Raw genomic sequence first — 16,500 nt, 5'->3', positions numbered from 1 at the left:
TGATATAATATAGAATATATGTCTATTCTATAGACATATAGAATATGTTTTTTTTGTTTTGAATGAATATATATGTATGTGTGTGTGTGTGTGTATGCATATATGTATATATATACATGTATTGGATATTGCAATAAGCTGGATAGCCAGGTAACTTCTGTGAAAGCATGCAGTAATGTAAATATTTTTGCAGTTAAAGTTGGATTTGAGTTGGATTACATGATGCTCACAGCCTTGCTAATATAATAGGATACCAACAAGCATACAGGGCAGAAAACATACAAAGACAAATCAGCAAAATGTACACGCTGAATTTTCCTCATATCCTATGAAAACAGGTGTTCATTGTATATTATGTGAATACTGGTTTTGAAAAAAAAATGGCTTTGCAGCTTTCATCTATGAAAATCACAGGGTATATGAATAATTTCTGAGTTTTCCAGTGTAAATTTATAGGAGCAATTGGAAAATGAATTCTGTTGGTAGATGTGTGTGTTGTGCCAATACATGTATTTGTCATCCACCTCCCAAAATTGATATTTGTACTTGATACAAAGCTGGAGATAACTTTCACTTTCACTGGAATATCTTTCTAGTCTTGGTGTCAGCTTGGTGGCCTTCATTTTAGTGACATCATCATCATCATCATCATCATCTACACCCTTGTGTGGAGAGGGAAGAGGTTAATAGTCTATATCAGAACGAAAAAAGATTTAAAATAACCTTGTTAGTCCAATGAGACAATATTATGTGCTTCACCTGGATATTTAGGAGGATGAATTGGCTTACTGTGGGGCCTGTTTTATGAGTAATCTGAATGACAGTGGTGAGTTTGTGTGCACATAGGGCAAGCTAAAGTAAAATGCTGACACTGAGAGTTTGTCTCTTAATTAATATGAGTGTGTTTTTTCATTTTTGGGTGTTGGATTACTGGACAGACTTTTTCTTGATGTCTTATTCAGCCTGTCTCAAACACTAAGTTTTCTGTGTATATCTGGCAGCCTTTAGGCAAGGCATGGCACTTTTATTTACAGTAGCACAGTCTTCAGAGGAAGCGCGAGTTGAATAGAGAACATAAAGATAAAGATGATTTGAGTTTAGGTTTTAAACCTGCTTTTTCTGAGCGGTGCAGGCATAGCTTAGAGCTTCTGTTAGGGTCCATTTTGTTGCATATAACTAAAAAAAGCTGCACAAATCTTTTTCATAGCTCTATGAGTGGAAAGTAAACTATTTCCAAATCATCTTAGTGGCTTTGCAGTCTCATATTGCACAAGTAGGCCAGGCTTAGCACACAGCAGCAAAAACATTGCACAAGAAGATAAACATACAACAAGGGCTTACATAAGCACAAAGCAAAACAGAAATTAAACAAACATGTATAATCAAGTAGCTGGAAAACAGAAATGTAAGCAACAATTTATAAATGGATTAAACTAGAAAGTCTTGTGGTGTGTCTGTTTTGATCGTTTGAGTGGAGTAAAAGGGCTGCTCTAAAGTGTTTTTATTTTGAAGGCATGTTCCTCTCCCTCCTGGTTTCCTGTTGGCTATAGATGACTTGACATCACTGACAAATCAACCAAACGTCCCGCCCGAGCCTTATGGTTGCCATGGTAGACAGTTTAAAGTCCCGCCCATTGACCTAAACTATACTGTACGTGATTGGCTGGCGAGCATGAAGTGTCAATGTGAAGACGATTTCATTGGATAATCCTATTGCCGGTCAAAATGTAAACTCAACAGACTTCCTGCTTTTGTTAGGTTGTCCTCACTGTCATGTTTTATCTGACATGTTTTTTTCATCAACTCTGACAACAAGACGACCGTTTCCTTAGACTTTTATTTCCCGCAGACTGACAATTGAATTTTACCACGGGGTCAATGTCCAAAGACAACCGCCATGATGGACGACGGCGTGGCGCTGGGCAGCACCGTCTCGGGCCGAGAGTTAGCCAAGGAGGGGACGGGAGGGAGAGGTCTGGTAGCAACAGCTCAGGCTCCTCGCATGGAGGAGGCAAAAGCAAGAATGCATCCATAAGCGCTTTGAAGGTACGTAATGATACCTAAGCTTGTTGCTAACAGCTGAAATACAGCAGTCAATTAAATCAAAAGCAGTGTAATCCCTATTCACACCTAGCTAGCCTGAGCTAAGTGACTGGATCATTGAAAATGGGTTCAGTTAGCTGACAGTTCAGCAGGAAAGGAGCATTTAAGGGTGACTGTTAATGATAAGTTAATGATAATAAATGGCCCTGTGGGTTTTTTGAGAAGATGCTAGTGCATGATGGGATTTTTGTTTACATATTTTGTCATATCATTAAAGCAAAAATGTGGTAGCAGGATGAGTGTTACGTAGGGCATGACAAGAATGTTGAAGACTGTCGATATGTGTTCCCCCCAACCTAAACTTGACCCAAACCCTTTAAGGGACTGTACAGTATTTATCAGATGGCGGGTGTAGCTGGCGTATGTCTTGTTTTTATTTATTTAATTTTTAATTATTATTTTTTTTACCTTGACCTTTTAACATTTTTTGGTATTCACATCAAATGTAGTCTGTATTGGAACCAATGCAACTAACAAACAGTGCAGTCTTTAGTTATCACCAAAACAAACATCCAATTTCTTAAGTAAATTGCAAATACTCCCTAAAAATAATGTGTTAAAGCACCTTTGGAATTTTTGTTTTAACAGTTCATAGCAAAGATAAATGGTTTAATTTTGCAGATTTTTGAAGAAAACATGCCTTTCCAACCCGCTTGCAGGATTTGGGGTTCAGAGGTTGTGAAAATTAATACAAAGTACTGCCATTTAAAGTCTGATGTCCCTCACTAAAGTCAAAATAAAAAAAATATTAGTCCCTCCCTGGTGCTTAATTTTTTTCAATACCTTATCCATTTTGCACCACCCCTTCCCCACTCATAAGTAGCGAACAGTCCCTAACCCTAAATACCTAGGGAGGCACATGTCACATTTCAACACAATACCAGTGTTAGTGCGAGTGAATCCTTTGGTGGTCAGGTTTTGGGTGTAGAGTTGAAGGAAAGGCTTATTGATGGGTAAACAGTCTGCGACACAACAACGGTGGTCCGGAAGTGCTTCCCCTCCCAGCAGTCAGTGCATTTTGCATTAAGTGATGATAAATGGCCTTGTGTGCTTTGTAAGAAGATGCTAGTACATCATGGGCTTTATGTGTACACATGTATTGTCATATCATCATTATAGCAAGAATGTAGCAGCAAGACAAGCGTTACGGTGGATGTGACCAAAGTAATTGGGACTAGTCTGTATCAGATGTTAAGGTATCTCCCTGATTGCTCTAACTTCTTGCAGCCTTTTAACTTTGTGCCATTTGTAGGCAGTCAAACCACATGGGATTGTGTGTTCAGTCCCCCAGCAGCCTGTGAATCATTGCACACAGAGTCCAATCAGATCTAGAGCATCACCCTGTGTGGCTTATGCACGGGCCAGGCTTGCATTAGCACACACACTGCCTCTGAGCCTGCAGCTATACTCTCATCACTGGCAGCACAGGATGGGGGGCAGAGCGGCAGGCCGGCCGTGTGCACATGACTGCGCAGTGTTGTGGCAGAAGGAGAGTGAGAGCTGAGAAACAGAGGGAGAGTGGGGGCTCTGATGCAGAGCAGAGAGAGCAGAGAAGAGGAGCTGTAAATATAGGAAGCTGCATGCAGTGGAGAGCAGAGGAGAGAGGCAGGCAGATAGACAGCAGCAGGCACAGAGTCAGGCCTAAGAAGTGGCTGCTAACTCAGCAGAGCACTGAGGGCTCAGGCTAGATTACAGACATAGTCCAAGTTAAAGGCAGGACCAGCGGACTGCTGAGCACTTGTCTCTCTCAATCGCCACTGGGAGAGGAGTTGACACAGCTGGGCAAGTTGCTATAGCAGTGTGGACTACACAGTAGGAGTCTATTTTGGTCCTGCCGTCAGATGACGATGTCACCTTGCACAAGTGGCAGTGCTGGTGAGGGGGAACAGGTTGCCTGAAGTGGGCTGCAAAAGTATGTCAGGGGTGGATAAGGACGAGGAACCTGCTTACAGACTGTACTTCTATTCTGTATGTATCCTCTTATCTTTTAATTTTATCTGTGTCTCACCTAATGAGCTCGATCCCCCACCCCCTCTGTCTTGCTGCCTGCATTTGTTTGTAGACCTTGCCAAAAGGGAAACCTTACACTTGCCTCTCACTCAGCACAGTCCAGAAAATAAGCGCTCTCTATCCGGTGCATGGGGGAAGGATTGCCTGGCCAGAAATACAGCAAAAGTTCTGCTCCACAATGTATCTTATTTTGCTACAGCGCAGCCCAGGAGACAGCTTGTTTACAGCTGGTTAAGTGGATCAAGAGAATGTTGCTGTAAGCCTTTTTTTGCTTCAGGCTGCTGCACATAGTTAGCTATCAGTTGTAAGTAGGTAAGGTATTCTCACAACATTCGTCTGTCAGCAAATGGCTGCCAAGCCGTGTAAACACAGAGTAAATATTTACAATTTGTAGATGGGGAGATGGTGCATCGATGCTGACCTACATGACTAGATCTTGCTCATTTTAGCATTGTTGTTTGATGTTCTTTTATCTCTTTGTAGCCCTTTTCTTCTTGGCCGAATAAAGCCCAGGCCACTCAACATGTAAAGAATTTTGCACACTAAAAGTAGGTCAGCTGGGTATCTCCCTTAGGGACATTAAATAGTATCAGAGCAATGCACGCATGCTGTTTCTGCATGTGTAACACCTAATGAGCCATGCTCACATTCTGCTGGCACTGAAAGATTGTCTGCAAAGATTGTTACATGTTATGTTACATAAATCAAGGCCTAATTATCACTTGTTTTCTCAAAATAATAGATGAGCAATAAACTGTATCCTTCTTCTTTTAGTTGCAAGTGTTAAAAGAGGAGTGGTTTAGCTGTAGCTTTCTTGTTGGAATAATAGTGTTGCTAGTGAGAGACAGCCAAGAAAAGAGAGAACGTTTGGTTCCATGACTCATTTGCTATTAAGAGGAGAACTGGCTCACTTTTTTTGTTGTTGCTGGTTTCAGGTAACAATGTATTTTAAGTTTGAAACCACTTCTTATAGTTGTCTTACTAAAATATTCTAGTTTGCTCTGTCAACATTACATTAAATCATTTATGAAGAGTACACAACAGGCTATTCTGTGGAGGAAACACAAAGAGTGGAAGATTCAGAGTGATAAGCCTCTTGGTATTAGCTTCTGTGTTGTTTTGTAACCAGATTTCCACAAGTCAGAATATTAAGTGATGTAAGATTACAAAGGCAAATTAAATCAAGTAGACTGTCGGGTACACTGTGTTTTTCTTTCTCTCTCTGTCGTTGCACAGCAAAATTGAGTTGTAGCGGATTTGGTCTTTGCATCAATGCATGAGCCGTTTGACCAAACTGTGATGTGACAGCATGTTTCTCTGCGAGTTGAGGATGCAGGGAGATGTTGACGCCATGTTTCATCATCATTGGGCATCTTAATGTTCCATAGAAGGATTATGGATATGATGAGTGACTTCTCGCAGCGTTTATTTTGGTTCACAGTGTCTGCTTCACCCGAGGTTTGAGTCAAATTCACTGATGCATAGGCAATGTGTAGGTCAACCATGATGCATGCTGGGCACAAAGTGGGTTTAGAGCTCGTGCCTCTGGCTGTTTCTTGTCACAGTCAGTGCTGCTAATGTTAGACCTCTTCCATAAACTTACTGCTAGCAGTATTGTGGCTTCAACAGCGGCTCACGACAACACACCAGGGATGGGACAAATAACTGAAACAGCACATTGCAAAATGCTCTCCTGAGTGTTACTATTTTACTTACTGAATGGAAGGATTAGCGATTTAATTAGGGGTTGACCGACCTGGTTTTTCAGCGCCGATACCTATTATTAGTTGTTAGTGAGACTGATAACTGACATTTGTAATTAATATGCATTTACAATAAAAATGAAAATATTTCTGTCATTATTTATCATTTGGAATAGCAAAAATATAACGCAAAACTTTGTTTAAATGCCTTTAGTAAATGTTAAATCAAAATTGAAATGTTCAACATCATGTACAGCAAGTTCCCAGCAATTTTTTTGTAAAGTCAAGTGAAAATTTAAATAAAAATGAATAAATAAAAATAGCTCCCTGAGTAAAAGTTCCTCCCATGACACTTTCTTTGCACTTTTAAATAAATACATTTTATTAGCGATTATTAAAATAAAATGCAAATACAGATAATCAACAAAATGCCAAATATCTGCCTCAATAATTGGCCAGGCCAATAGCTGTCGACCCATAGATTTAATATAGTTATCAATAGCAATTAGCACTTTTGATTAATTTTGAATTTTGTGTTAAACTGATTTTGTAGATACTGGAAATGTCTGTTTTACTATGAGGGCCAGGATAGGTGTATCCTCTCGCTACTGTACAAACATTGAACAGCTGTGTTTTGTGGCATTTATGTCTGTTTTAGATGTGAATAGTGTGTATTAAATGGAATCTTACACACTTTTTGATGTTGAGTACCTTTAAAGTATAACTTGTCAAATGAATGCAGAATGCAATTGCTTGTTTTAAAATATATTTTTTTTGGCTATGATAATACACTGTACTGCTTTACATAACATTTGAACCACTTTACAAATCACTGTACAAGGTGTATTAAAATGATGGTAACCATAGCAACACTACTCATGCTTCAGACTGTGGCTGTGTTCGAAATCACCCCCTATCACAGATGTAGTGCACTATATAGTGTGTTCGCCATTTTGTAGTGTTGTTCGAATTCTCCGCGATAATTTCATCCACTATGTAGTGGACGAGAAAACACCCACAATGTACCGCAAAATTGAGTGAACAAGCAATGTACACTACTTTGTGCTCCGTATCCCACAATGCAATGCGGTCGTGTTTTGGAAGAGGAGAAGAAGGAGACGATGGCCGCCGCACCAACCGCCGCTTTTGTATATAAATTTAAGTAACTGGTTAGCTCACCAATAAGAAGGTAGAAGGTAGATTTATTGGTCATTTTTTAAACCAAAAACAAAATTACTTTTGTCCTTGATCCTGCTACATATTTTGAGTTGAAAGGATGAGATGATTCAAATCAGCAGCCACTATGAAAATTCCATCCCGTTCCTTGGGCATGTTCAGAGCCCTCTATTCTAGTGCACTAGACATGTTGCTGCTGGTGGCATCATTCAGTTCCTGCAGTGCATTTTTTGAATTTGCATCAGAGTCTTGTGTCCAAATGGCTTCCACAAGGTCTGCCTATACAGTGCAACAGCTTGATCCGGGATTCCAGGGGTTTACCATGTCTCTGTGATGATGTGCACAGAGCAGTCTCTGATCTTCCATTGCTGAGTGAGCCTTAATTGCATCTCATGCGCTTTACTCTCCTGCAATCGGACATTAGCCAGAGGAAGACTTGGTAGAGGAACAGCTCCCGGTCCAAGTCGGGTCAGCCTTACCCTGATGCAGGCTCTCCTCCCTCTCTTTGTGCTTCGGGTCAACAACGGCGTTTTCGGTTTCGTTTCTCCCCTCTGGTCTGACTTGCCGCTTGGCACATGCCACTGGTAGGGATCCTCTCGCGGTCTGCTGCATTCAGTCCAAAACCCACACAACTTTTCCTGATGTTGATAAGTGCTTATCTATTGTAGAAAAGTTGTGCTTCAGCAAACTACTTGGTTTAAAGAATAAGGCTGGAAATACTTAATATTTTTGTTATTGTAAGAAAATCTCATGAGGTGACCAACACCAACATGTTTTAGTCTGCTGCTTAATACTTTTCAACCTCCCCACCCTGTCTGGGGCACTCAACCCCAAGCCCATTCATTCCTACTCAAGAAGGAAATATTTAAAAACGATTCAGTTCTATTTAAAAATAAATGCAGAGTAATTTCCTAATACCGCACTGTACTTTTTAGGAAAAATTTACCACCAAAAAATGTATTTGGGATTGCCTCAAAACGCTACTGTGCCAATGTTCATCATAGTAAATGAACATGTCACCCAAAGCAACTGTGTGGCTCATTGAATTTAATAGTTTAAAAAAAAGGAGCTATATGGCATAAAGAAGAATACGTTACAGTATGTTAGACTGTGGCTAAACAGGGAATACATGTTGATTTTTTTATTAGGATTTGTTGACAGTAACAAAAATATGACCAGGCTTTATTGCAAATGTAAGGACATCTTGTGTTTGTTGTGCTGTCCATCCTGTCGGTCAGTGTATATGTATTGTGTATATGGACAACTCAAAGTGCTTTCACACTGCTTGTCACACTCGCCCATATATCCGTAGACTGAATCTACAGATGCCACCTGCTACTTCATGTTTTTTACTCATTAGCATCAGAGTTTTTCCAGTAACTTTGACATGCAAACTGGAGGAGCCTGCGCTCAAACCGCCAACCTCCTTGACTAAAGCTGGGGAGCTATAGTTTATAACTAAAACTCTTACCAAGTGTTCAGAATATGTCAAATGTCACTTAATAACTTATTGTGAATGCTGAATTGCAACAGTGTGTGTTGTGTAATGCTTAAATAATGCAATGTGATTGTTACTAATATAAGAAATTTTTATATTAAATATGTATATTTTTTAAGAGAATATATCAAGCAAATATTATGGTATACAGTATATTAATAGAGTTTACATTTTCGTTTTGGGGGAAAAAAACAAATTTATGAATACAGTTTAAAATAATTCAAAACACTGCAACGCTCATTTTAATATCTGCTTGAGTTTTCAAAAAGTCTCTGATTGAGAAATGGCAGAAATTAAAACTGTGGGTGTAAAACTTATACAGAAAATCCTGATTACAGCTGAGATTTTTGTCTTATTTATTTATTTTGTTTCCGTTGTCAGACAAAACACATACAAAATTTTAAAAACCATCTGTCCAAAGAGTTTTACATGCTGCTGATCAGAATTAAGATTACCATGTCTTTTCTTTTATTTAATAACATTATTTTTTTACTGTAATTGCTTTTGATCAACTTCAGATTTGGGAAATATTTTGCTCTTTGGAAAAAAATGTCACGCTCTGACAATAAATAGTATAAACTACATTTAACAGTAAAGTTCTGCCAACTTTCCCTCAGGAGCAAAAAAAAAACAGCCAACCGACCAAACATTTTTAACCATATGGTGTAGTCCTAGATACTAGTCCTATACTAAACCGCATATTGTGATGTTAGACTAATTGAAAGTCCCCTTATAGAACCCACATCTTTTTGTCACGTATGCCATGTTGTACTGCTCTACACATTTATTTATCTTTTATTTCTTTGGCTCTTGGATAAAGTGCAAAATTAAGGATTTGAATCTGTTTCTCGTGCAGGCGTCTTTTCAGCGCTCCAACAGCCATGACAAAGTGAGGAAGATAGTTGCTGAAGAGGGCCGTGCTGCTCGAAACCTCATCGCCTGGAGTGTACCGCTAGAGAACAAAGAGGAGGAAGGTTGGTAGCTGCATGCAAAACAAACTGTTTGTGCATGCTTACATGCTTTTATGTTCTGATTTGTGACAGTTTCACATTATTGCCATAATAACATCACAAGAGTAAATGGATTATGACATCATATTTGTATTGTTTAGGTCTTCATTGTGCAGCGATAGGTGTTTTTGTGGATGTTAACTGTATTTTTAATATCTTTGGGAAGATGTTTAGTCATTTATTTGGAGCATTATAGTGAACATGTTATGGTATGGCTGTGATCACAGACTGTGAATGCTGTCTGATATTGTAATATAATATCAGCTGGAACACAATGATCATTTTTCATTTCATGGCGAGACTGATAAATGATAAGTGCTGAGAATCGCCTATGAAGGCTGAATCTCACACCAATGTCTGGTCCTTTGTTTGTAGAACATTATATTTGTGGTGGCACAGGTCACTGCTACACTGTGGTGGGCCGTGATGGTCAATAGAATATTATGTAACAGGCTTTGACTTGTTTACTCAGTTTTGAGAAATAAAACACCTCTGGGAAGATGGTAACTTTCAACTTGTCTGTTACACAATATAGTTTCCTGTGTAGCATGGCAGCGCTCCATCACTTTATCAAAGAAAGCCCCTCTAAGACCAGCCTACTCAGAAACCCTCACCACAGCCTCTCATACTCTCTCACTTTTGCTCCCGCTCTCCCTCTTCTTTGTGGGTCAGCTCAGTTATTCTATTCAAGGCTTATTTGCTGCTCTTGAGTTTGTGCCGTGAATGCCAGAAATCTCCCAGTTTAAAGGAGGAGTCTGTGATTCTAATCCAAAAAACTCTTTGTCTAATTAAATGATCGGTTTGCAGTGGTATACAGGTGGATATAAATGTTGACGGTTATGATATCCTGTGCATTTGCTTGTCTATGGTGTTAAAAAAAGAATGCAACCAGACGGAGAATCTCACATGCACATGCACATCTTCTTTCTTCCTTGACTGCCTGTCAGACTTTTTACACATTCTTAGTTTCAATTATAATGAAGCATGCTGGGAAAGTCAGTATAAATTAATCCACAGGTTTTACTTTACTCCTTCTAAACTGCACAGGTCAGATTCTAGGTCTTATATAAGTTTCTCTTTTTATATGCATCTTCAGCAACTTAAACGTGAATAATTTACCATCAGCACTCATATTACAGTTATTGTTTTGTCCACTTTTCCATAAATGTACATCTGTATTTATTAACAACTACGACCACACTACTATGAGTGGTTTCATGTCATAAACGTATGCATTTTCATTGTTACTTTCATTAGGATCATTAAAGATTGTTTATTTCATCAGCTGCTATATATTTTCCTCTCCACATAGCAAAGTCCAAAAGCAACTCCAGTAGCAGTTCCAGGGCTCAGAGGATCAATTCGGGTCAACAAAGGAATAAGAAACAGGTTGGTGTGTCATTTTCGTCCACTAGAGGGCACCATTTACCAAGCTAAGTCATCTTTCTTTTGCCTCTCTGCAAGTAGATCTGTGATGGTCATGAACCCTGTTCTTGCATTGTGTAAATTAGTTTTGGAAAAGCTTGAGTTCACAAAGAAAAAGGGAAAAGGTGATTAATCTGTGATGTGTGATGTGCCAGCACCATCTCTATGATGCTGTTATTTGCTTTGCCTTGTTTCATTTTGTTTTTCTTTCTCCTGCTGATGTATTTAAAGAAGTCTTTTAAAGTGTATGCTCTATTTTTTGTTGCTGTTTTGCTTTGTTGTTTTTAGGAAGCCTTGTGTAACAATTTGGCCGAGGGACTACAGATGAAAAATAGCATCCTGGCTAATTCTGGCATTTTTATACCCTGTGTATTTCTTTATATCTTTTAACTTCATTATCAATCTATAGTGGTATGTCCATTAGATATTCTTGCACAGGGCGGCAAAAAGAATTTTATGGGATGGGACATTATGTAATGGTGTTACTAAGTGTGTAAAGTGTGGCACCAACATAGCCACAACGGATCCAAATTTAATTTTTTCCCCATGCTGTGCATGCGTGAATGGGAAAGTAAGGTAATAGCTGCACCACCTTTCCAGCAGGAATAAGTGCTGTGGCTGCTACTGTATACATGAACAACTTGAGACTTAAATAACACTGCAATAAGTTTGTCATTGTTACCATAATGTCCACGCTTTGTCGCCACAGAATGCTGGTGTGGAAAGTAAAGGCACAGCTGGTACCTCGTTGGATAAGGGGGCAGAGAAGAGCCCCACCAAAGCCAGGCAGCCCCGCAAAGTGGATCTGCGAGCACGCTACTGGGCTTTCCTCTTCGACAACCTGCGCCGAGCTGTGGACGAGATTTACGTCACTTGTGAATCTGATCAGAGCGTCGTAGAATGCAAGGTTAGTCAAAAACAACGGCCAAGGTAGAAATGCAAATTATAGTCTCAGGATCAGTGAGTTTATATGGAGGCCTATTTATGCCAGTGTGAAGGGAAAAAAATGAGAATCTGTAGGTCATTATAATGAGAAACTTTCTCAAGAAATGTCTTAGTATCATTTCTCAATAATTTGTGGTATGCAAGTCATTATTTTGAAAAAAGTCATAATATTGAGAAAGCTTTTTAGAATTTTGAGATACAGATTATTTTGTGTTATTAACTTATAATTTTAAGATACTATCAAGGTTTCTTGAAGTCATTATTGTGGAAATAAAAGTTATTATTTTGAGAAAGTTTATTTTAAAATGCTAAGCTATCACTTTGAGATAGTTCATTATTTTAGAGATTTTGTCACATTATTTTGAGAGATCTATCTGTATTTTGAGATACTAAGTCATTTTTTGAGATAAGTCATTGTTATGAGAAAGCTTAATATCATTTTAAGATATGAAGTCATTATTTTAAAATTCTGATTCAGTATTCTGAAAAAGTCTCTCTTTGTAATGACTCACAGGATTTTTTATTTACTTTTTTACCACACTGGCAGAAATGTGCTTCCATAGCTTCATGATCTGAATTAATCGAACATGAATTTGTTTTTTTGTGGAGCCTGAAGGTTGTTGGGATTTATGAACACTAGAGGGGGACATTTAGATCATAATGAAATTCCTGCCTCTCAGCTCACATTCCTCTTGATTTCTGCTTTGTGTCAGAGGGGCTCTGTGACGGCTCACTGCTGAAAGAATTATCACAGGGCTCTCTCTTGGGCCTGGCTGACTGGACTGAATATTGATGACAGACTGTAAACATATTGTGTATGCGTTGTGTTTGTCGTCAGGCATTTGCTGAAACTGGGCCAGTTCGGCTCCTTTCTTGGTCTACATGTTGTACCTAAAATGAACAACATTTTTGATATCTTTTTTGTGGATGTGTTGTTTTGGTGCAGCATTTGTGACACAACTCTGATGTTGCTCCAGGGCATATTGGTATGACACTGCTGGTCCTGTGTTTTATTGATTCTTCTGCCATGCTGCATTATGCTGAGCATGGTTCTGGTGACGTTCTGCGGTCAGTACCGTCGCCCACTTCCCTGTGCTGTGGTTGGCTTACTGTCAGTGCCACAGCGCAGCTCCCAGAGGTGTGATCAGCATGTTGTCTGTTGGTTTGTGTCAGCTATCTGGGTGGTAGGTAGTTTTTTTCCCCCCTCTCATACCACTGTATCGCTCTACACCCTAATGCTGTCTAATGGCTGTAGAGCTGGGTGCTGCTCATAATCCCCCATCCCACCCAGCTCGGGCTTAATGGACACTGATAGATGATGGAGTCATCTGGAGGGGAAGCAGAGTGCTCTGATAGCCCCCAGCCGCAAACCCCCGGTGTAGCTGTGGCCAATCTGCGTTGTGCACTCTCACACAAATCGCTAACAATTTTCCACCCTGGAGCATATGGACATAAACATAACCATCGTCAGGAAGTGATGCCTAATTCTCAGATATTACTGTAATGCTTTGCGTAATTTTTAATGAGAAGCTTAGTGCTGATGTGTTTTCCCACTCGGATGGAAATTATTCGCCAAGCAGAATGATTCATATATGCTTATTCATAATGCCTCTTCAACCCACAGCCCCAGGCCTAATTAGTTCCTATCAACTGTTCCTTTATTCCATCCCTGATTTATTAGACATATCACACAGAGCAGGCAGGAGGGGTACTTGGTGTTCCTCTTTACTCAGAGGCAGCTAAGATTCAGAATTTATTTTCTTTTTCATCTATTTTAAAGTAGGGGTCGACCGATAGTGATTTTTCAGGGCCGATACCGATACTGACTTTTACTGGTTAATGAGATAGAGTTAGAGATAGAGACTGATAACTGATATTTGGAACCAATATGCATTTACAAAAAAAATGAAAATCTTTCTGACAGTATTTCGAATATAACAAACTCCAACACAAAACTTTGTTTGAGTGCCTTTAGCAAATGTGTAATCAAAAATTAAACTTTCAGCATCATATACAGCAAGTTCCCAGCAACTTTTTTTTTCATAAAATAAAGCCAAATTAGAATAAAAATTAATAAATAAAAATAGCTTCCTAGTTTTTACAAAGTAAAAGCTTCTCCCATGCTGACGCTTCCTTTGCACTTTTTGATAAATTAATTTTATTGGCGATCACTAAAATAAAATGACAATACAGCTAATTGGCAAAATATCAAATAGCGGCCCCAGTAAGGCAAATAATCTGTCAACCCCTATTTTAAAGTGAACCAAAATGGGCCTTCGTGCTATACATTATTTAACTTTAGAAAAACAAAACAATCAAAACTGTGAATCATTTACTTGTGGTCAGTCAACCCATGCTATACCTGTTCCTTCTTGTTTCCATGCATGCACCAAAAGCTTTTACTGCCCATCCTACTTTATGGCAATGCCTCTGGAAGGTTAAACATTTTGTCATTCCTCATGAAATGTTATGTGAGGGTTGTATTCAGGTAAGTAGGCCTGTTAACATGTTGAAAGCCACTTTATGGTGCCTTCACTCATTGTTGGTTTATCTGTCAGAGGAGCAGCCAACCTCTCTCCATCTCGGCCTTCATTACCAAATGAACACCACAAGCATCGTGGTGGTCTTTGCCTGTTAACCAGCCCTAATCAGCAGACCTGCTGCTGGACACATCTTTCACTGGCCTGACTTGTCTATTAACTAAAAGCACTGTGAAGCTTTACTCTCAATTACCACTCCCTTCACACTCCCCATCAATCAGCTGTGTTCGTTTCATTAGAGCTCTGGGGAAAAAAAAGCTCCAAACAGACGGCCCACCACCTCTGGATAACCAACACTGTGAGTCAGTCCAAGTGTAGATAATAGTCATTTGCTGGGAGGAATTTGCCTTTTTTTGTATTTCCTCAGACTTTTCAGTCAAGCTTTTGGCTTTGAATATGTGTGGGCCAGCTGTTGTTTGCCAGCTACACTCTTGATCTACATGAGCTTTCTATCAGTTTTCAAACTGACTTGAATGGCAGATTTGGGCTCTCAACAAGCAACTGATCCCAGAAATAGTGGAGAGTGGAAACTGCTAACAGAAAAATGTAATGCTTTATTGCATGCTTACATTCTGATATGATATAATTAACCCTTAGGAACTGTTTTTGCGCGTTTTACACACTTTTCATTCTTTGTTTTTTGATCATTTTGGATGTGTTCATGCATATGGCATACATTTTTGAAAGATTGTGTATTTTTGTTTAATCTTGGAATTTCCAGGTCAGCTCCCACAATAAGTCTAAAATAAACCATGTAAACTAAATTGTTATATACATACTGTTAAGTGCAAAACATGCACTATTGAAACCCATTCAAACTGCAGTTTTTGATCCCACAGCCACCAAAGCATAAAAAACATGCATTATATTATTTCTGGGTTTCATTCTGGACTTTTGCCTTGGAATTTGTCATTTTTAACTTTTTTTCGACCAGATGACATCATTTTTACCATATTTGGGATATGGAGGTTTCAAAGGGTTAAAAACTAGAAATTGTCTTTGTACTTATTTACGTTTATGAAACAAAATATAGTTCTGTTGTGTCTTGACTTTTTATACCCAAACCATGTCCAAATGACAGAAGGAGCCCCTCTTTTGGATACGAGCTCCTCCTGGTGTCTTGTGCAAAATCCCCACGTTTAGTATCACTTTCTAGCTCCTTCATATCTGTTTGTTTTGGTGCCACGCATTGTGTAGACGTCCCCTCAGCCTGGTGGACATACGCAAAGCATTATCAGATGATATAAACAAAATAAACGATATGTGAAACGATTTCATCATATCACGCAACCCTTCTTTTCATTAATATTGTCCAACAAATATTCTTTGGTGAGAATAAAAAAAAATACTTATTTATTTTTTGTGTTTCTTCTGTGTCATCATTCCCAAACCTGTTGTAACTGCTGTCTTCAGGAGGTGTTGATGATGTTGGACAACTATGTACGGGATTTCAAAGCTCTCATAGACTGGATCCAGCTTCAGGAGAAGTTGGAGAAAACAGACGCCCAGAACAGGTGACTGGCAGTTTCTTTTTCTCACACTTTATCGCTCCCTCACATTCACTCCCCATTTTCAATTGCTCCCAGAGGTGAAACTGGAAGTGCCGGTGTCTGGTCCCTGGCTTTGAGTCACAAACAGAACAGATCAATAGCCTTGGCTTTAATTCAAAGAGATCCATGAGTTTATTGGCTTCTCCTTAACACAGTGACCACTGCCACTGTAAATTGACTAAGAAATGAAATTCCCAGCGCTGCCTCACAATTTGTTCATTTAAAGCGTACTGTTAATCAATACGACAACCTGAAACTTTTACACGCTCCATTTGTAACGTAAATTGCTGCGAGTGAATCGGCCATTTAACTGATTTGCCAAAGTGTGAGCCAAGTGTGTGCGTGTTTGGCAACTAGGAAGTGTAATTAGTGTTAGTTAAATAATGTTTGCCACTTTCACTTTGTTCAGGCCCACATCTTTAGCCTGGGAGGTACGCAAAATGTCTCCAGGACGTCATGTGATGCCAAGCCCCTCTGCGGACAGAATGGTTCCTTCTCCAGGTGCACGTCGTGCCCTCAACTTTGGGTAAGTTCTGGCAA

General features: G+C 39.3%; 1 protein-coding gene across 3 annotated transcripts in view; it reads left to right on the top strand.

The window, feature by feature from the left end:
• Positions 1-1,727: 1,727 nt before the first annotated feature.
• scaper (S-phase cyclin A-associated protein in the ER) overlaps positions 1,728-16,500 on the top strand; it is a 90,176-nt gene continuing 75,403 nt past the window's right edge. For 2 of the 3 annotated variants that reach the window (XM_088080584.1, XM_042495952.2), the window contains exons 1-6: positions 1,728-2,046; positions 9,347-9,464; positions 10,813-10,889; positions 11,635-11,832; positions 15,824-15,924; positions 16,370-16,486. In XM_088080584.1, the coding sequence (XP_087936710.1) occupies positions 1,879-2,046; positions 9,347-9,464; positions 10,813-10,889; positions 11,635-11,832; positions 15,824-15,924; positions 16,370-16,486 (779 nt within the window). In that variant the 5' untranslated portion in view covers positions 1,728-1,878. Of the gene's footprint in view, positions 2,047-3,658; positions 4,072-9,346; positions 9,465-10,812; positions 10,890-11,634; positions 11,833-15,823; positions 15,925-16,369; positions 16,487-16,500 lie in introns of those variants that run through there. The other variant, XM_042495953.2, reaches the window with a different exon arrangement.

Source organism: Plectropomus leopardus, chromosome 7 (genome assembly GCF_026936395.1).
Source record: "Plectropomus leopardus strain MGB_pleo_1.0 chromosome 7, ASM2693639v1, whole genome shotgun sequence".
Lineage (NCBI taxonomy): Eukaryota > Metazoa > Chordata > Actinopteri > Perciformes > Serranidae > Plectropomus > Plectropomus leopardus.
Note: the sequence above shows the minus strand (reverse complement) of the source record. Positions and strands in the feature narration are given on the sequence as shown.